A 21,713-nucleotide genomic window follows, 5' to 3' on the forward strand; every position below is an offset into this window, starting at 1 on the left:
ATCTTTTTTTACCACCTTTAAAAATGACTCGTGAAATCAAGAACCTTTCACCAACGCCGCTGTTCCTTTCTCCTTCCAAGACACGTCTCAGCAAACGAAAATGTGCTTTTCTCTGTAACGCAGGTCGTGGTGTGTTTTTCTTGTGCATTGGGCTGAGACACCTTAGGTGATAGCCTTGTTTTGGGGCAGACAAATGATAATATAATGTAAATATTACACCTAGAAGTTTTTCAAGGCTGCTTAAAGTTCTGAAGTGTCAGGTTCCAAAGTGACACTCTATATCTCAGACCCACCATGGTGGCTCAGTTGTTACGGCGTTCAACTGCTGAACCCGTGGGGGAGAAAAGCAAGTCTCCAGCGCACTGTGCGATGTGAGCGCAAGTTAACAGACTGCAGGTGATATAATTTCCGGAGCCTTCCACTACGGCGTCTCTCACAGCCTGAGTCGCTTTAAGACATTAAACCTTATGAAAGAAACCAAACCAAACATTATGCCGGGAGTCAGTAAATAAAACGTTAGCCGATAAGTATGCTCTAATCAACCTTTGGAAAGGACAAATGACTTATCCTATAGGCTACGAGCCCTCATTTTGTTCATCTGGGCTAGGAAACAACGTATTTTTGGAAACATGTGATACCTTCGGCTGGGATTCCTAGTATAAACCTCCAACTTACAAATGCATCATTATCTTGAGGCTAACTAGTCAACTGTATGTCAAAGGCCTCTCCCAAATTCATTCAATTAACCCAGTCCTGTGACCGCTGCATTCGCATAATCCTTGCAAACGTGCTAATCTCACCCACCCACCTAACTTTCAAGCCCTCTACGGCATTTTATTTCTGTTGGAAGCTAGACAGTTACTATTAGCGACCATCGGTTACCTCGCCTGAACATTACATGCTGTGGCCATGCCCATTTATCCTTAATTTAAACTAGAGTATCATTAGCACTGTTCGACAAAGCATTTATGCAGTGACGTCATCGCGAAAGCATCATTTGTGAGCAGGTCAGTACGAACTGCAGATAAAATCAGGCTAGACAGCAATGGGCCAGGACAGCCCGTCACCCGAACATTCTTTTCATATGATATATATAATTACCCCTCTGAAGCCTCACAGTAGACTGGTATAGTACTCATTTACCCGGTTTAAAGCTACAAAGAGGCATTTGTCTGGAACACATGCATACACTTACTTTTTACTTGACGTACGGGTTGGTATTTAATAACTATAAAACAGGCTCTGAGGGGGACACACACAGAACTACCTTTACTGTGATATGCCAGCGATGTACATGGACCAATGTGTGACAGCAACGCCCGACAACACGGCCACCGCTCAGTACTGGGACAACGTCGAGGACTTTGCTGTGGAAGGCCCCAGGAGTATGCTTTATAGGAGTCGCCAGTGACTGAATCAGCAGTCGATTCCGCTGCCGTAACAACGGTGGGTTCACGCGTACCCACGCCGTCCGCAGGTGACGCGCACGTAAGGGAAATTAAAAGACCGTTGCATAACTCTCTTTAGCGAAGATCGCTCACGAACCACGATAAGCAGAAGGCTTGGCCCACCTCATCTGCGCTGAGCCTGCAGCACAATAGGTTTCACTGGGTTTATGGTTATCAGAGGTACTTCGAATCTGATTTCGGGCTCGCTTTCTTTGTTCAGGCTAAATTTGTACCTCAGCATTAGTTTGCAAAGCGCCATCTTCAGCTGCAGCAAGGCGAACTTCTTGCCGATGCATTCACGGGGTCCGAGACCGAAGGGAATATAAGCAGCCAAGTGCCTTTCTTTTTTGCGGTCCTCGGCAAATCTCTCCGGGTCGAACTTTTCGGGATCCGGCCACAGTTCTGGATCGCGGTGAATGTTCCACGTGGGTACAATGAGGCGCGTGCCGGCTGGCAGGACTTTCCCCGCCACTTCGACATCGTGGTAGCACATCCTTGCCATGAAGAACACCAGAGGCGGGTACTTGCGTAGACCTTCGCACACTACCATGTCGAGCCTCTTGAGAGCGTGAAGCTGGTCGTGGCCGATCTCGCAGTTGTCTGCTGCAGGGAACGCACTCGATAGCTCATCGTGAAGCTTATCCTGTTCGTGTTGGTTTCTGGCGAGCTCGTACAAGAGAAGTGCCAGAGTCAGTGACGTTGTCTCAAAGCCACCCCCTAGAGTTACAAAACAGTTGGAGACCACATGGTTGTCAGTCATCAAGATACGATCTTCGCTGCTCTTGCTCTGTGCATCAAGCATCAGGTGCAGCATGTCCGTTGCATAGGAATCCTCTCCTTGTTGACGCCCTTCGCGTGTCCGTCGCACTCGGATCACATCACGAACTCTGTCAGTAACGCGGGTGAAGAACCTGCCGTAAGACACGTACGGGAACAGCCACGGGACAATTTTCCTAACGCAAGGAAATGCAATGGCCACGTTGACGAAGAAGACGTCTCCGCCAATCAGCGTCTCACGAAGGCTCGTGAGGAAGGGGTCCTCCGGGTTCCGCTGGCACTCACACTGCATCGATCAGAGAGCAGAATCATGAAGCAGACACACAAAACACAGCGACTCCTGCAGTTTGTGATCAGCAATACATCGCTTGATAAGTTCTATATATTTACAGCACGAACTGCAAAAGTGGAAGTCCCCCGTATCGCGCTTTTACCCCCGCCATAGCCGTCCTATTTGCATGCACCATGGACATTAAAAAGGGAAATATGTGCATGCTGCCACCGTAAAGGCATGGACTAATAAAGTTTACTCGAGTGGGCTCACGGGACAGCAGTGCGCACAAGAAAGGATGAAGGTAGTAGGCTGCATGCCAACTACAAATTGGCAGAGGCTTAGCTCGGATATACCAGGATATACAGTATTTTGCGTTTTTATCGCAAAGACTCAAAACTTTTCCCGATTCAATTGATGGCTCGTTTCCAGTTAAACTGCGCACAGAGCTTGCGTATTGCGGTAACTTTTGTATCGGGAAAAGTTTAACAACAATACTCGCTTGGTCGAGCCGCGCATGATGCAAAAGCGCAATCGTCTATATCTAGATCTACGATTCCAAACCCGCAAACGCCATTTTCTCGCTAAAGAGCGTTGGTGGCACCATCTCTATGTAAGCCACAACACTGCCGTCGCATTCTCTTTCGCACTTGTACGTTGGCCTACGGCAGTTCGACACACCCACCGCAGTGAAATAAAATGTCAAAACATCGCAAAAGAATAAGACCCCCCCACACACAACACGACGAAATAAACTAGAAAAACACAGCTCAGGAGTTCGCGATGTCAGCCCCCGATGCATTGAGGAGGGAGAGCCACGAAAGCAGACGATATCAGCTGAATTGGATTAACTCATCCGAGAAGAAAAGAGATCAAAAATACTTTTTTGTTTGTTGTATCTCAAATGTCTCCCTAAGTTTGACGCAAATGTTCCAAGACCTTCAGTTGAAGCAGACGGAATAGTAGAAACGGCTTGCTTAGGGGGCCTGCGCACCTTGCAACGCTCTCCTCGGCGCCTTGTAAAGCTTTCCGCTGCAGAAAAGCGATGGTGCCACCACATCCCTTCAGCGAAGAGATGGCGTTTGCTGGTCTCGGATCGTCGATCTCGGCGGAGACGATTGCGCCTTTGCGTCAGGCAAGCCTTGACTAAGTAAGTGTCGTTGTAAAACTTCCCACGATACAAAAGTTACCTCAATACGCAAGCTCTGTGCGCAGTTTCACTGCAAACGGGTCATCTGTTGAAGCGGGAAAAACTTTTCAAAGTGTTTTCAATAAAAACGCAAAATACTGTACGTAGCGAGAGGTACCGTCTTTGCCAAAAGTAATCAAGCTGCATAGTTTGCTTTTCGCTTGTATTCTAAAGCCGACATTGATTCCCAGATGACCAAATCTTGTTAACAAGTGAGCACAGGAGCTCGCCTTTATTTTGTACAGATTTACAGCTTCAGAAGTGGTACGAATTCTCTGCTACCTGACTGAGAAGCGAAGCGCGCATCCTGGTTACTTTTGGCGAAGACGGTACTTTTCTCTGGCTGTGTTTGTTGCGCACTGCATGTTTAGCAATGTGAGACATTGCTTATACACATCTACGTTTGGCAAGCCCTTCCTCTTTCTTTTCAGCCGTCTCCGCTGCTCTCTTTGCCTTCTTACGATCATTCTCTCTTTGTTGATTAGCCAAGTGCCAGACGACCACCTCAGAATAGGAAGAGTTAATCTTCTCGTTTAGCAGCGGCTGGACTCGCCTCTGCATCCATGTCAAACGTTATGATACAATTGCTTCTCCGCCTTTTATACACAGATAGAGCGGCGCGTGGCGACGAAGTGCGCGGCGCATCTGTGGAGTGTCTGATTACCATGGTACCGGCGCACACGCACAACTGCTCATCCGCGTGACGTCAGCTCGGCTACGACGGTGGAGCGGGCGCGCGGCCGCGACGACGGGGATGGTGATGCGTACGCCGCACCTGCGGCTCCTGTCCGGTTGCCATGGTAACGGCTCATGCACAAAACTGGCCTCTACCGGCCACCTCGAAAGGCTCGGCTGGTAGCTCAGTGTATGTCTAACGTGGTGGGGCAGACACAACAAACACTTTTAGTTGGGCGACGCATTGCTCACAGCGTGGCGTGCGCTGCAAACGTCGCGAACACAACGTCGCAGCGTCCGCTACAAGCGATGTCTAGTGGCAGTAAGTCAAACCACATGCGCGCTGGTTGAAAAAAAAAAGCTTTCAACTTCAATTACTCATGAGAAGAATGGTCACATTATCAACCTTTCTTACTACAAAGAAAAACTATACAAAGTGAAGAAAATGAAAGCTACAAGAAGCCTCAAGCCAAAGCGACAAAAAGCTTGAGAATGGATGTCGCTGCTATAACGACCAGATACACAACTTACAGGTAGGCCTAGCAGCTTGAAATTAGCGAAGTTATCTAGAAAACCAGGGATATTTGTAGCTTATACCTTGTCGTGTGGGCAAAAGTGAGTGTAATAGAAGAGATCTAATGCCACCATTTAGAGCGAGCTATCGCGTCGGAGAAAGCAGCAGCGATGTGTACTCGTTCTGAAGCGGGCGGGAAGCGCGCCGCCATGTTGTCAACGCATCAACGCACGTAGCAACGGGTGTACGCCGGGATTTGATGCGTGCGTGCACCCGCAAGACAGCTGCGTTACGTAGGGATCTGCTGCACGTACGCATTCGTTACCCACATCGTCGCTACGTACGCATCGTCACTGCGTAAGCCCAACCAAAAGTGTCTGGTAGTCCCTTCCGTCGTGGCACAGGGATTAGGGCGCTCGACTATACTGTGCCAAAGAATGCGTGATTGAATCCTGGCCCCGGCGGCAGCTTCTCGATGGAGGCGAAAAGCCAGGTGCCCGTGTGCTCTGCGCTCTCAGTGCACTTTAAAGAACCCCAGGTGGTAGAAATTTCCGGAGCCCTCCACTACGGCGTCTCTTATAGCCTGAGTCACAATGGGACGTTAAGACCCACAAACAAACAATGTCAGTAGTTTGGCACAGCCCCTGCTATTTCTGCTGCACCCGGTGCCAACAAGCCCTGTTCTCCAGCTCCAGCTCCCGCATTGTCAGCGTAGGCGTTGGGTGAAATATGTTTCTGGCAGGTGGCTGGTGTTTTGGATGACCGCGTATTGACTGGTCACGCCATTGTGCCAGGACACCAGACCGCATGACGTGGCCAGTTGGCAGGTGCTGCCAACTTAGGCTTTGTCTTTAAGACGGGAGGGTGGAATCGGAATGCGCCCCTCCAGGACCATTGGGTCCCGAGTTACACACGCTGCCCCTAGACCGCACAGGCAGGTTTGTACGTCTTTAATAAATTAGAGTGACTTTGTATATATCTTCCGCATGGTCCTTCATATAATCAAGGTGGCTTAGGACTGCATGCTAATGCGCATATATACAGCGTGTTGCACAATAGAGGCACGATGTATTATGCTTCTCTCAACTAAACCGCGGAATCCTCGCAGTTCAAATTTTGCATAGAAGGGGCATCTTGTCGCTAGTATTTTTTATTACAAAATTTGGGGTACTTGGCTGATTCGATCAAAAGAAGTCAGATGTTCCCATCTTATGCGGCGGCGACGACGACAGACGAGCCGTTGCCCCAGCGATGGTACAGGTGGCGCCACCTCGCTTACAACTCAAACCTTCTGCCAAAAACGTTCGCCCGTTCGCCCCCTCTTTTCCTGCCACAGAGTTGTTGTAAGCAGCATGAGGTGGCGCCACCAGTACCATCGCTGGGGCAGCGACTCGTCTGGCATCGTCGCCGCCGCATAAGATGGGAACATCTGACTTCTTTTGATCGAATCAGCAAAGTACCCCAAAAAAATTTGGTAATAAAAATTACTAGCGACACAGTGCCCCTTCTATGCAAAATTTGAACTGCAAGGATTCCGCGATGTAGTTGGGAGAAGTATTCTACATCGCGCCTCTAATTGTGCAACACGCTGTATAATATAGGCACTCACTAAAATACTACAGTCTTTTATGTGTGCCTGCATTATCCACCATATGTGAATTATCATCAAGTCCTAAAATATCCCCGCCGTGACAGCGCAGTGGTTAGGACGCTTAGATTGCTGGACCCAAGGATTTGTGATCGAATGCCGGCCTAGGCGGCCGCTTTTCGATGGAGACGAAAAGCCAGGTGCCCGTGTGCTGTGCGATATCATGCACGTCAAAAAGAACCTCATATGGCAATTTCCAGAGCCCTCCGCTACGGCGTCTCTCATAGCATGAATCGCTCTAAAACTTTAAACCCGTGTAACTAAACCAAACCACATTAAAAATGAGTGATATACGTGGAGCATAATGCCTATATGTGAACGAGGATAAGTCAGGGAAGGGACGGGAGACATTTACACTATGACGTCATACGCTTAAAAGCGGAGCTAAGGCGTCTCCCCATATTTCTTCTCTTAATCAATGACGAATTATTCAAGCCGCAAAGTATTTGGCCTGTGCAATATTAATTAGGTGCGCACTGAGAATCTTTACTCGTTTGAATAGCTGTTGACACGGAAGAAGTGTGTATGTGGTGACCGGGATAGGATGCAAATCATCGACGAGTGGGCGTCAATCGGAAAATATTTTAGTACGTAATTATCTTATTCCCATTTTCGCTTTTCTTTTTGTTGTGTCTGTGCGAGAGAGGGAGAGGGTGGAGGGAAGGGGGGGGGGGGGGGGGGGGCTAAGAGTGCAATGCGTCAGTTTCAAAATAAAGTGATTCATTTACGGATATCAATGTGTTACACGCAACATTATACGGTCTCACAGAATCGCAGCCATCACTCACCTGACAAGTGTGCAGCGAATATATGGTTGCTCTAACATTCTTTTTTTTTTTCTTGTTCACACTACAGGCGCTCATACTAGCACAGTTAGTTGTCTTATTTAATTCATTCTACAGGCATCTACGCACATCTGAGCAAACACAAGCACTTAAGTTGATAGCATGTTTTTATCCTTACCTCCCAAGCAAGCACAGCCTTGGCTATGCAGTCCATTGTGAGTCCTTGAGCCAATGCTGAAATGTCCACAGAGGCAGCACTCACGGCCACCTTTTTGTCGAGTATTTCCACTGTCGTGTCAGTGCAACCGTCTATGATGCGTGATATTATTTTCATTTTCGCGCTTGAAAAGGTGGGATTCAGAATGCTCCTCACAGCCTTCCATTCGTCACCTGCGAGGATGTTTCAGGAATAATTTGTGCATCACGCCCCCATACCTCATCGCACTGCGCATCTATTTAGGGTTCCTTTTTTTCTCAAGCACAAGTGGACTGCGATTCGCTTCCACACAATGTCACCGTTGACCACTCCCATGCATAGGTAAGGACCTGCAATGTTCCATCCATCAAATATAAAATCCTGCCTCTTACGCACTACTTAACTGCTGCAAATGGGTATTAGGGAAAATACAGTGAAGTTACTCGTTCATTCTGTAGGGGCCTTTTTGCTTCTTTGAACTGTGTGTTTACGTTTCGCACTGTGTCGCATATCTTGTTTTTTCGCGTTGTATTGGCCAAGATAATATTTTCACAAATATTTTACCTGTGATCTTCGTGTTTTTTTCTCTCGGTCTGTACACTGAGGAAGCAACAAATAAGGGACAATCGAAGCAAATTCCTATGCCGGTTGCAAGCATTCGTCAACTTTCTTAATTTTAAATACATTTATTGTTTATACAGCGCACTTTTTTCAGCTTCTTCTGGGCGCTTACTTTAAACATATTAGCGTCTTTTCACTAAAGCTTATTCGCGAGCGAGTGCTTGTCTCTCGGATTACTTGAGGTTCATGTTGTGCACTGTACGCATCGAGGTCCCTAACGAGGTTTTCGCACGTCACCTCCACGCTCCGAGAGTCTGCATGACCAGTTAAGTAGTTGCACTACTCTATCGCTCTAGTACCGACGGCGACTGTACCTTTGAGCCCAAGCAAGCTGCTCTTGAGCGGCTCTACGTTGAGCATAAGAGGCACTCGGTCGCGAAACTTGTGCGCCTCCTTGACGAAGCACTGCTTGATGGCGTCCAGGTCGGTCAGGAAGGCGCAAGGGGCTTCACCAGAGTAGAAGCCAACCAGCTTGCCGTACGTACGAACCCATGTTTCCATCACCTACAGCGAAACCGGCATGAGGTCACTCGTTGCAGCTAACGAATATCTTCAAAGATGCGACCTTCGATTACGAGTACAAGGTACAAATTCGACATTCGTCCAAACTATTCGTTCGACAGAGTATAGTCTCAGCTGCAAGACTGCTCGCATATTGAGAGAATTCAACTTTTCTCCTTTCGGGCGTATCCCAATCGGCGATCCGCAGCAGCTCTCCGAATTCGCTAAGTAGCGAGCTTTATCCTCGCGCTCCAATTAGACCTTAGAATTCGAATCCAAACATCTCACTAAAGCACGGGCTTCGGCATCAGCAAGCAAGTCAATCGCCTCCGTGTCGTCAATTAGACTACGGCAATACTAGAAATCAATTATATGGCACTTTACGGGTCTTCCAAAGTTGTCAGGCAGTGAAATACATTTCAACTTGTGAGGTCCTGCACCGAAAATGGTTTCGTGATCACTATTTTAAAGTGAACCATGTAACATGGCCTCTTGGATGTGAGACAGGAAACGATGTGGACGCATCGCAGTTCATTTCCAGATAAGATGACAGTGACCCTTGCACTTTATCTCAGCTAGCACTTTAAGCTAGTTTTATCGAACGACATGAGTCACAAATTGTGTACTATGAAAGCTGGAATACGGAAAAAGTATTTTGATTCATAATAATATAACCTAACTAATGGTCCCGAGTCGTTTGAGAACGGCGCTACCAAATTTATTCATTTACGTACTTCTGAAGATAGGGCTGTCGTGACGCTGGGGCTATGTCGACCCGGCCTTCACTTGGTAGCGTGCAGAGACTCGGGGTTGAAGTAGGATTGAATCTTCGAAGTTGGTGAAATATGTACAAGCAGGTTTACTGGCACTTTGAGAAAACTTATTTACAATATTTACACGAAAAAGAAGGGTACATCAGCAAAATGGCAAGCGTTAAGAGTTCATAGCGAGAAGCGACTGGATGAGCCGTTTACCCAGGGCCCAGAGCGACATTTCGTGCTCTGCAGCGTCCTTAAAAACCCCCTATGTCCAGCCCCTCTCTGAAGATGCTGACCAACCAAATCCAGGGCACGCCCCTCAGGTATCGGCATCCAATCGAACACATCACTGCACTGATGGTCTGAAGCACTGACTGGTCCGGCATTCATTCGTTGGGCGTGATCACTTGTTGGCGGGAAAAGCTTGGGAACGGCGAGGAGAGGAGGTACATTTCTATTCTTCAGCAAAGAAACCACAGGCTGGTTCTGACAAGGGGTTTTACTTCTCAGAAACCCGAGTGCACGTGGCGCCGCATAGGGCTCCCAACATGGTCCCTTTTCGACAATTGCAAATCTTTCCTGCATTCCCGGGAAATCACTTAATGGCCGTATGAGTCATGCTCCTTTCTTGTCCTGCACGTCAGCGGACATGTCACTCTGTCGTCTCCTTTGGATAGGAGGCATTCATCACTGGAGGATAGCACTTCTCGACTGGAAGGGTGAACAAAAGAAAGAAAGCACTTCCTGCTATTTCCCTCAGGGGGACGTTTCTTTGTGTTTTTCCAGACGTTCTCTTGACAGGGTCAATTTGGCATTTGCAGGTTGTCCACAAAGCAAAACATGCTTACAAAACAGGATTCCTGGAAACAGGCTCACTTAGAGCCATTGGACCATCACCACATATTCACAAAACTTATCCATGCCCACAGGCGAACAATAGAGCGCGCAATTGCGGATGCTTGGTCGTAACAGCCTCCTCCCCCGCCAGAAGAGTCTCGGAGGGCAGCAGTCCCAGCTGCTGCATGAAGAGACGACTTAATGGCCTGCACGTGAACGCTTGAAGCTCGCTGTTGCTTGTCGCGTTGTCTTGATTGTTGTAGGCCAAATTGCTCGAGCTGTCTGAAACTCAACCACATGTCGAAGCAAGCACTCGGCTCCCGTCTGAAGAGACCAGGTCAAAAGAAAACTGCCATTGTTGTTCGAGAAAAGCCCACTCTCAAGACGTTCAGGACCCACGTATTCCTAGAAAACCAAACGTGCTGCTTTACATAGTCACACATATACAAGCGCACGAAAAAAAAAAAAAACCTGACTATCAATTTGGATACATGGTGAGGAACATCTCGGACCGCTTAGAAAGAGCGGCTAAGCGCGTCCGCATTCCCATTTAACTTCCCCTTTTTGTATCTTATTTCAAAATTGTACTGCTGTAAAATCAAGCTCCACCTAAGAAGGCGACTGTTCTTCGATGTCGCAGTTTGCAGCCAAGCCAGGGGACAATGGTCCGTCTCTACGGTGAATTTGGCCCCTCCAAGATAGCACTGCAATTTTTGAATGGCCCATACAATGCAAGCGCATTCTTTCTCTGACGCGCAATAAGCCCTCTCTCTAGAACTCAGTTTTCTGCTCAAGTAGAGCACGGGGTGCTCATTACCGTCGTCATCTCTCTGGCAGAGAACAGCACCTAGCCCTCGATCACTGGCATCACACTGGACCGTGAATTCTCGGGCATAGTCTGGAGCTCGCAATACCGGACGGCTAATCAGCACAGCCTTCAGGTTTACGAAGGAGGCTTCCTTTTGTTCGTCCCAGACTACATTTGTCGGTTCTGTCTTGCGGAGAGCGTCGGTCAGAGGGCTAGCCAAAGCTGAATAGTTAGGGATGTAGTGATTGTAGTATCCCGTCAGACCCAGGAATGCTCGAATTTCCGTCTTCGTGCTCGGCCGCGGGTAGTCTGCTACCGCAGAAATCTTAATCTCGCTGGGTTTCCTGAAACCTTGACCTACATTGTGACCCAAGTAGTCCACGGTCGCCCTTGCCAGGCAACATTTCTCGGCCTTTACGGTTAGTCCAGCTTGACGCAAAAGGCTCAGTACAGCTCTTAGATGTACCATATGGTCCGCCCATGAGTCGGAAAAAACCGCAATGTCGTCTAAATAAGGCACCGCGAATGTTTCACACCCCTTTAAAACCCTATCCATGAGTCGGGAAAAACAAAATGGAGCATTTTTGAGCCCGAAACTCATCATTGTTGGCTGGTAGCTGCCCGTCGGTGTGACGAAAGCCGCGTATCTGCTGGCGCGTTCAGTGAGCGGTACTTGCCAGTATCCTCGAGTAAGGTCCAGCGTAGTCACATATGCCGCTCTACTGACCTGTTCTACTCTCTCCTCAATATTTGGAATAGGATACACTTGATCCCTGGTGAGAGAATTTAGCTTTCGGTAGTCTACCACAGGCCTAGGGTCTTTACCTGGAGCTTCTACTAAGATCATAGGCGAAGCATAATCGCTTTCCGAGGGTTTTATTACTCCCAATTCCAGCATGCGAGTTACTTCCCTATCCAGAATTTCTCTTTGCCTTGGAGAAAATCGGTAGCACCTTGATCGCACTGGCACGTCTGAAGTCAGCTCAATATCGTGCTCAGTCAAATCAGTTCTGCCTGGCCTGTCCACGAAGCAGGCCTCAAACTCTGTTATTATCTCGCCCAGATCGGACAGCTGGGATTTCTTTAGTTCTCCTCTCTGCTCCGTCTTTTTGAGAAGCTCCTGAGCGTTGCTTCCTTTTCCGCTGAGGCAAATCAAGTTGTCCCCCATCTCCTCGGGAAGGTTTAACGTTAGATTTACCTCGGCTTGCTCCATAGCTAAGTCCTCTCGGGTTCCACTTAAAAGTCTCGTGAGATTACTAGACACTGGCGGCAAGAGGTTATTCTCAAGAACGTCCTCATTCCGCGTCTCATCAAGCGCACTTTTAAGTTGACTTATTTGAGATGCCTCGCTCTCAAAGTTTTCTGACCTGCTATCTTCCGCATCTACCACTGTTTTAACTGCCGTTTCCTCCGCTGTGGATTTTTCTGGAATGAGCAGTGTAGCTAGCTCTCGCGCCTTTGAACGTGTTAAGGCTTGCACAACTCTGTCTCCGAAAAGGATGCCCCTCTTTCGCAGCAGCATGTCCGATTTGTTGGAGAACAAATACGGATAGCACTTAGGAAGCTTTCCTGAAACGGCAGCCTCGGTTGTTAATTCGCCGAAAGGGCCCTCGATGACCACGTTCGCGATCGGCAAGCACACACTCTGTTCCTCAACTACCTGTCGGATCCATGCACACTGTCCTGTATAGTCGGAAGGCGATACATACGCCGGATGGACAACATCCATCGTTGCGGCCGAATCGCGCAGTACCTTGCAAGGCTTCCCGTTGACTACTAGGTCATGCATGTAAGGTTCCAAAAGCTGCCTATTTTCATCGCAGTCACTGACATACGAGAAAGCAAACTTTTCTTTCCGGCAGTTGACGGCAATGTGACCCTGCTCATTACACCTAAAGCATGTGAGCGGCTTCCTAGCCTCAAGCTTATTCTTTGTGTTCTGCGCGTTGGTCACTTCCCCACTTTTCTCACTGCCGTCCTTTCTAGGGAATTTGCCTGAAGAAACCTTCATTTCTTCGTTTCCAACTCTAGCAAAGTGCCTTTCCTGACGGTTTTTCACACTGAACTTGGGATTGCGGGGCCTATCCACTGCTGGGTTGCTGAATTGTCGGCGCGAAGCATACTCCTCAATAAGTTCGGCAGCTTCAGTTGCCGACTTAATTTCGCCTCGGTCCTGTAACCAATTGCTTTCTTTTTCTGGGAGGCAGTTATAAAACTGCTCCAAAAGAATTCGCTCGACTACAGCGTCCCTATCACTGTAGGAATCTGTGCTCTTTAGCCACTCGCCCAAATTTACTCTTAAATTGTACAGGAATTCAGGGTAACTCTCGTCTCTGGACTTAGTAGCGTTCCGAAAACGTTGTCTGAACGCCTCGGCGCTAAGCCTATACTTTCTCAGAAGGCAAGCTTTGACCTTCTCGTAGTTGTCCGCGTCCTCCTTGCTTAGCCGCGCGACAACCTCCGCTGCCTCGCAGGGCAGAACCGTCAATAATCTCTGAGACCACGTGTCTCGCTGGAAGGACAGTTTTTCGCAAGTTCGCTCAAAGTTAGCCAGATACAGACCGATATCCCCTGATATCACATATGGCTGCATGTACTTTGACATCTTGAAATCTGCCTCCTTGTTGAGACGAGGTACCGCTAGCTGGGGACAATCGCCCGACCTCTTGCTCAACTCTAGTTCTAATTTCCGGAGCTCAATTTCTAGCTCCAGCTTTTTTGCTTCTCTTTCAATTTCACGCTCTTTCTGCTGTCTGAGCTGTTCCTTTTTTTGACCGATGAGGTTCCATGCTTCACTGAGCTCCTCATCATCGGTTCCCAGATCAGTGATTGCCTTTATAATCAAGGGTTTTCGTGCCAAACCACTTGTATCAATTCCCAATTCCTCACACAATAGCAACAGGTCCGGTTTCTGCAGCTTTTGTAGGTCCATGATCGCTCCGAGTGTCGGCTACTTCCAAAACAACTGTGCAAACTACCAAACCTAAAGGCGTTTCCACACTCTTTTTACCAGTTCTAAAATCTAACCCTGTTCTAGAACCTGGTCCACATCAGAAGAAAAGCCAAGCACTCACCCACACATGCGATCGATGTTCCGAGCTGCCCTCTTGTTGGCCGATTGTTGCGCCTGCTTGTTGCTTGAGATGCCACCTCCGATCACCAGATGTTGTGGCTTGTAGCTTCAGATCCACCTCCAATCACCAGATGTTGTGGCTTGTAGATTCAGATCCCACCGCTGGTCACCAGTTGTCGTGACGCTGGGGCTATGTCGACCCGGCCTTCACTTGGTAGCGTGCAGAGACTCGGGGTTGAAGTAGGATTGAATCTTCGAAGTTGGTGAAATATGTACAAGCAGGTTTACTGGCACTTTGAGAAAACTTATTTACAATATTTACACGAAAAAGAAGGGTACATCAGCAAAATGGCAAGCGTTAAGAGTTCATAGCGAGAAGCGACTGGATGAGCCGTTTACCCAGGGCCCAGAGCGACATTTCGTGCTCTGCAGCGTCCTTAAAAACCCCCTATGTCCAGCCCCTCTCTGAAGATGCTGACCAACCAAATCCAGGGCACGCCCCTCAGGTATCGGCATCCAATCGAACACATCACTGCACTGATGGTCTGAAGCACTGACTGGTCCGGCATTCATTCGTTGGGCGTGATCACTTGTTGGCGGGAAAAGCTTGGGAACGGCGAGGAGAGGAGGTACATTTCTATTCTTCAGCAAAGAAACCACAGGCTGGTTCTGACAAGGGGTTTTACTTCTCAGAAACCCGAGTGCACGTGGCGCCGCATAGGGCTCCCAACATGGTCCCTTTTCGACAATTGCAAATCTTTCCTGCATTCCCGGGAAATCACTTAATGGCCGTATGAGTCATGCTCCTTTCTTGTCCTGCACGTCAGCGGACATGTCACTCTGTCGTCTCCTTTGGATAGGAGGCATTCATCACTGGAGGATAGCACTTCTCGACTGGAAGGGTGAACAAAAGAAAGAAAGCACTTCCTGCTATTTCCCTCAGGGGGACGTTTCTTTGTGTTTTTCCAGACGTTCTCTTGACAGGGTCAATTTGGCATTTGCAGGTTGTCCACAAAGCAAAACATGCTTACAAAACAGGATTCCTGGAAACAGGCTCACTTAGAGCCATTGGACCATCACCACATATTCACAAAACTTATCCATGCCCACAGGCGAACAATAGAGCGCGCAATTGCGGATGCTTGGTCGTAACAGGGCCTAGAAAACACCTGAGCTCTTCTCACCGTTTTATATCGCGCATTACCTTATTATTAATTTTTCCTTCATGGCCATCTTATTATGAGTACATTAAAAAAGCCCGGCACGTTGCCCGCGCAAATTACCAGTCCGCACTGCTAATTTTTATCAGTGATTTTTTTTTTTTTCTGTGCGCAGCACGAGACAGAAACGGCATGTCCGCCTGAGCTACAACTACAAGACACATAATAAATTCAGGTCGACTGTCAAAACCCTGGCCTCGCGTTCGTTTTTTATTATGTTTGCCATGAAACATCCACCATCATTTATTCTCTAATTCTTATACCTTCGATGATATAAGAACAATATAATACAGTTTGCGCCCGCCTATCTGAATACGTGTTTGAACTTTGCTGTAAATCGCTACAATGCTCCAAGCTTATAGTCTTTTGTATTAGGCAAGAAGATGAACATAACTTTATTAGTCGCATGCCTCCAAACTCGACCAGGAAATTTCGGGCTATGGAAGGAGGATGGGACGTTACCATGGATAACGGCCTTTAAAACTAGTCGAAAGAGACCAAGCTTGTTCGCTGATTAGAATCGACTTACCTCAAGCGTATCCTTCCTGAGCTCCCGCCAATGTCCAAGGAAGAGGCTGCTTGGTTCAGGTCCTGGTATATCGTACCGCTTGAACAGGTTGTACAGTCGACGCCTTTCCAGCACCCAGGCTACAGCAGCGGCGACTGCCACGAGCAGCACAGCCCCCACGACTTTCCATGCTTCGTTCCCCATCTGTTTAAGGGTACATTCAGTTTTGTACGGAGGTGAACATCACATTAACAGCGACACGTTATCCTATAGGCTTACGAACCGCTGTATAGTAGCTGTATTAGCTGTGAACTCTATGTGCGGGTGCAAAACTACAAAGCGTCCGACGAAAGGCGTTGGGCGACTTTCATTTATTGAGCGAGAGCTGCGGTTTACAAAAGCGTCACTCAAGGAATATAAAAAACATAAACAAACTGCACAACTGACAAAAACAGAAATCAGTAGCCGAATACGAGAAAAAGCTCCCGGCCCAGAACTCGATTTGCCTCTTTAGAAATTTGTGTTACGTGGTATGTCCACTTAAGATCACGTGTTAAGTGAAGGCCAAGGTATGTGATTACAGCTGCAATTTCTGAGTTAGCAATTAGTTCATTTGCAGATTGTTCAGAGGGATATGCCTGTGAAAAGAAAGTAGTTTTTTTTTTTTTTTTTTCACGTTCAGAGACATTAGTCATCTTCTGCAGCAAGTTAAAATGCGATCTATGTCAGGTTGAAGAAGCTTGCGATCACTGTGAGTAATTATAGGACGGCACACAACACAATCGTCAGCAAATAAGTGTATGTTAGAGCATATGTCAATTGGCAGGTCGTTTATATAGATAAGAAAAAGCAGAGGCCCCAGGACTGGCTACGGCGTGTGCACACTCGTTTCCCTCTACCCCTTGATGACCAGGTGCCCATATTACTTCTTTGAGGCCTGGTGCTTGGCTCGAGATAGAATTTTACAGGCCAAGGGAGAAACCCGGCCTCGCATGTAGTTTCTGCAGGCTATTCGGGAGTCGGTGACAATGTATATCGAATCGATATGTGTCGCGGCTAATGCGATCGCTGCCTCCTCCATTTGTGCCATTCAGTAGGCGCTTCCGATGGTTGCGCTTTACTGGTTCGAAATTCTTTAGGCATTGTTGAAGAGGAGTGCATGTTTGATGTGCAGGTCACCTTATCGCGTATGATTTCGTGTTTTCGGGCTCTAAATGGATTGCGATTTGAGTGTAGGCCCCAAACAGCGAAGAGGATATCTAGTTTTTTTTGTTTCTTCTAGTACGTAAATTCCTTCATAAAGTGCGATAGAAATGTAATCATTATAGAGGTTTTAACTGTGTCTGCCTGTCGGAAGGCAAATACCCAGGTGTGCCTGTTCGTGACCACAGGGCTCAATTGTTAAATGCTATGATTTAATGTAGCTGCCCTAAGTTCAGGCACTTTCAGAGAGAAAGCAAAGCAAGATTGGTCAGAGCGTACTTGGGTCAATGTTACTTGTTTCATTGTTGGAATGCTACAAGGTCGAACACGTGTGTTTTAGCGATCATAGCCTAGTAATGCTAACCCTTTATCCACAAAAGCAAAGCCTCGGTTTACCGTAGAACCTTGGAAATTAAACGACCAACTTTTAGACAATAAAGTTTTCGATAGCACCGTATAAGAACCCGTATAGGAAAAATGCTTTCAGCTGAGTCAGAAAGGTTTGTTCTGTTGTGAGAAAGATTTTAAAAAATCAAGATTACGACCATCGGAAGAACTTCAATACTACAACGTAAAATTCGAATTTTTGTTACCCGCAAAACGTGCACAAACAGAAAGCCTTTCAGAAGAGATGAGAGAAGTGAAGAGCCAGCTTGAGTCGATCTATGAAAAAAAGTACAAAGGTACGATAATTAGTGCGCGTGCTGAACAACTGTGGATGGGAGAAACGCCCACAAAGCGGTCCCTCAGGGAGAAAAAAGATATGCTTCGCATAATCAAATACGAACAATTCAGTACGGGAACGAAATTATTATAGTAATTTTATAAAAATGAAAACATGATACGAGACGCATTTCTGGAATATTACTGTGAACTATTAGGGGAGGAAGGGCAGGTTGAAGCTGGGTTTGATACAGAGTTTTTGCCCTTAATGACGAGTTTATAGGATGATACTAAATTGAGACTGGAAGCACCGATTAGTATAATTGAAATTGTAAATGTTATGGAGGAAATGAGTTCAGGGTAGACACTTGGACCTGATAAATCAGGCGCAGCCTTTTACAAGCCTTTTAAGCTAGAACTTGTCGAGGCTCTTCATCCCTTATAACTGAAGCATGTAATAAAGAAGAAATGCCACCATCTTTCCGCAGAGCACGTATAGAACTGATCCCGAAAAGTGATGACCCTGTCAAGCTTCAATCCGTTCGTGCTTATAACTCACAAATATCAATTACAAAATATTCATGAAAGCTAAAAGAATTCAATCTGCTATAAAATGTTTAGACTACGCTATGCTGTCGGTATAAGGACACGTTTGTAACCCCTTATCTAGCGCAAGGACGCCAATAACGTTAAATCTTGGGTCAGATGGTGCAAGTCGAACTTAATCACAGGGGTTCCAGTGGAAACACAAAGACGCGAACATAAGAACAATGAGGTAGATACGGACGGACGCTGGACTATCAACTGTGGTTTATTGAAGAAACATTGCCGCGCAAAAAACACGCATCCGACGCATGCGCATCTGCAACGCCACCTGTGACACGTGTGATGATGTCAATTCAGTGGCGCCTTTATCTACCCGTTAGGTAGGCACGTTCCTTGTTAGTTAACCACAACGACGTATCACTTATACAATTTTCTTTCTGCTTGTCAATAGGTAAAGCTTCTAAGATTTCCCGCTCATATCTGGTTCTTCCCCTTCATAGAATAGTCACACGGTCAAACATCGGCATAGTTTTTTCGCACTTTTTTGGAACTGTGGCAGTGAACTGCCAGATGCCTCCCCTGGTCCCCCTTCTATGGATGTGTTGTGTTCTTCAGGAGAATTTCATTTAGCGCTGTGGTGATGCGAACGCGCCGTGCTTTCCCCGCGCGCGCAAGGATCTCTCGGCACTGTATCTTAAATTCATCCCACACCACAGGTGTCATCGAAGTCATATCCGCAATTGCAGAATTTAGGTGTGCGCAGATTTCTCTCTGACACTCTTCATCATACAGTACTGCTGCGTTCATCCGCCACATCAGGGGTCTGTTGGAGCGGCCAGTCACTGCTTGCAGCGCTACAAGGGACAGGCAAATGATCGCTCATATTGCGAGAACCTGCAGAACATGGCGGCACGTCACACCTGAGAAGGGAGGGTGTTAGAGCAGAGGCGATGTACACCCGGTCGAGACGGGTCGCCCTTTAGCCCCTAACACGTGTTGAAATGAATTGGCAGCCAGCCAGCAAAATACAAAACTAAAAGCAATAAAACAGCCAACTAGGGAGGGCTGGGAGGCGGCCCAGTCCAGCTCGGACCTGGAGGCCCAGCGTGTCCTGGTCCGGAGAGCTCGGGCAGCGGCGGCGGCCAATGGCGTCCCAGAATAGGGTCTGCCACTCAGCTCCACAACGAAACGCACCTCTCCTCCCAAATCATATCGCAAATAAATGTTTTCTCTTCCTCCTCACCGTGTAAATTGACCCAGGCGTCTTGCAGGTGCAATGACTGAACAAGCTTGCTTAATTCTTTGGCATTGTAGTTTGACGCGCCCTGTCCAGTCCCCCTGACGTCGCGGGAGGAATCTAACACGCAATTAAAATCGCCCATGAGTACATAAGGTGCATCGTCTAGGAAATGTGACCTAATGTAATGGACCGAAAGAAATCGCTCGCCAAAATGCGAGTGCCCGACGCATAGACGTTGACAAAACGAGTCCTCCGGCCATCAAGGAAAATGTCCACTGCTATGACACGGCCATCCATCCCAAATGTACAATGAGCACTCGCTCTAAACGCGCAGTTAACGAAAATCACACCAACAGCGCAACATCGAATGCCTTGGGACTGCACGCAAACATCGCCTCCAGGGCACCATTTGCTCGTACGTTATAATTTATTAACTTCCATATAGCGCCAGCTTTTTCAATATTTTCATCCTAATTGTAAAATAACCGTTTGACATATAGTATTCTGAGTGATGTCACTGAATTTATTGCTGAACACAGCATAAATTTGCTAGTCACGTTTGAGGCTACGTAGCAACAAGTATTATATTGGACTGCACATAACTGACAACTTACCTCCAATTCTATGCTTTCTGTGACATAACTTGGTTTTGAGGAAAGGAAAGGCGCCATATTTGCCTCGCTTCTACCCCTGGACCAGGCCATTAGAAATTAGAGGAAGATGGAAATAATTATAATTGGTTCACAGCAAAAGGAAAGGCACAGTATCCGTCACACCTGTTCTGTTGACACCTGACTGGCGCCGTAAGGGAAGGGAGGAAGGTGGGAGTGAAAGTTGAGAGAAAGGGGAGCTGCAGTGGAGGGATACGGAGTAATTTCGACCACCTGGAAATATTTAACGTGCATGAGTTTCTTTGGATTATATGGTTAAACATGCCAGAGTGACTCAAGCTATGAGGGGCGCCGTAGGGGACAGCTGCGGAAATTTCGACCGCCTGGAGTTCTTTAACGTGCATTGGTATCGCACAGAACACGGGCACCTTTTCGATACCATTATGCAACGGCGAGACTCATTAGGGGAATAGCCAACCGGAAGACGGGGTAAAAGAAGAAGACCTGCGTAAGATGGTGCGGGCGTCCATTGCAAGCATGATGGTGCATTCGCTTCTCTACCTTAAGCGGGATGTCGCGGAGTGGGGTAGGGCAGAAGCTGTGATCAAACAAACGCACAAGGATGGTTTGGTGCTACCCAACAATGCATCGGCGGTTGCTGGGTCTGGGGATTCACAGCACACTGAATGAGTTTAAGAAAGAGCATCTAACCATGCAGATGACTGGGTCCTCGAAAATAGTGACTAGGATAAACATTCTAGGGAAGATCAGCATAGGGGTGGAAGCTCCGGGAGGAGATAGAAAACACAGCTATTGAAGGCGGTGCGCAATAAGTCATAGACCAAGCATTTGCCGAAAAAGATGCACTGGGTGCATTATAAAGACAGAAGAAAGGCGGAGGCAAAAGCGCTCTATACACAAAGTATGGGAGGTACGAAGGAGCTGCATACGAGTACGTGGACGCTACAGAGTACGGAGGAAGGCAAGCATTAACGATAACGGTAGTGGACGCGAGGGAACGCTCGATCACTTTCAGGGCGGTCAGCACCAAGTCCTCTGAGACGACAGAGGAGACGGCAATCGCTTTAGCAATAGCTAGCAGGAAGGATGATCTGATTTTCAGTGACTCAAAAATGGGCATGCGCATATTAGTGAGGAATAGGATGTCGACTGCGGCGTCTCGGCGTTTGCGACAGGGGACCAGTCGAGAGACCGGTTGCGCTGGCTTAGAGGAGGTCGGCGGGGACTCCTTGGGATGTCGCGGCCTCTACAACGTGCTGGATAAGCCGGCGTTGGTCTGCAGTAGAGACCCCCACGTCTCTGGAGTGTTTTATTTGTCTGTGTTGTAGTATGTACAAGTCTACGCCATGTGTATGAGAGTGTTTACATATGGAGGCTATCAGTTGCGCAAAGATCCTGCTGTACAAGAGGGGGTGTGGAAAGCTACCAGTTTGTAGTTTGCGCCATTGGACGGCCTGGCGTCTTGTTAGATCGCGGTGTGCGGGAGGATATGAGCATCTTTCGAGTCGGTAGCGCTGTAGTATGTCCGTGTAAGTGGTTTGTGAGAAGCGCGTGAGATATTAGTGTCAGGGGAAGCAGGGTAGCTGATCATACTCTCGGC

At 47.6% G+C, this 21,713-nt stretch overlaps 1 protein-coding gene across 1 annotated transcript; it reads right to left on the minus strand.

Annotated features, from left to right (window-relative positions):
• Positions 1–1,572: 1,572 nt before the first annotated feature.
• LOC146196233 (cytochrome P450 3A12-like) lies at positions 1,573–16,033 on the minus strand. The gene is made up of 4 exons (XM_084596352.1): positions 15,851–16,033; positions 8,439–8,628; positions 7,486–7,697; positions 1,573–2,511 (listed from the first exon to the last, which is right to left on the minus strand). Exons 1-4 carry the CDS (start codon positions 16,031–16,033, stop codon positions 1,573–1,575), a joined length of 1,524 nt encoding a protein of 507 aa, XP_084452478.1.
• Between the last annotated feature and the right edge of the window lie 5,680 nt (positions 16,034–21,713).

The sequence above is a fragment of the Amblyomma maculatum genome, chromosome 3, assembly GCF_055883805.1.
Source record: "Amblyomma maculatum isolate TAMU_Amacu chromosome 3, ASM5588380v1, whole genome shotgun sequence".
Lineage (NCBI taxonomy): Eukaryota > Metazoa > Arthropoda > Arachnida > Ixodida > Ixodidae > Amblyomma > Amblyomma maculatum.

What these genes read in the sequence shown, in the direction of transcription:
- LOC146196233 (XM_084596352.1), bottom strand. Translation starts at nt 16,033, where the DNA reads ATGGGGAACGAAGCATGGAAAGTCGTGGGGGCTGTGCTGCTCGTGGCA. An exon ending in TCAGGAAGGATACGCTTGAG is followed by an intron (nt 8,629 to 15,850) that starts GTAAGTCGATTC and finishes GTTTCGCTGTAG; the next exon opens with GTGATGGAAACATGGGTTCG. An exon ending in AGGCTGTGCTTGCTTGGGAG is followed by an intron (nt 2,512 to 7,485) that starts GTAAGGATAAAA and finishes TGATCGATGCAG; the next exon opens with TGTGAGTGCCAGCGGAACCC.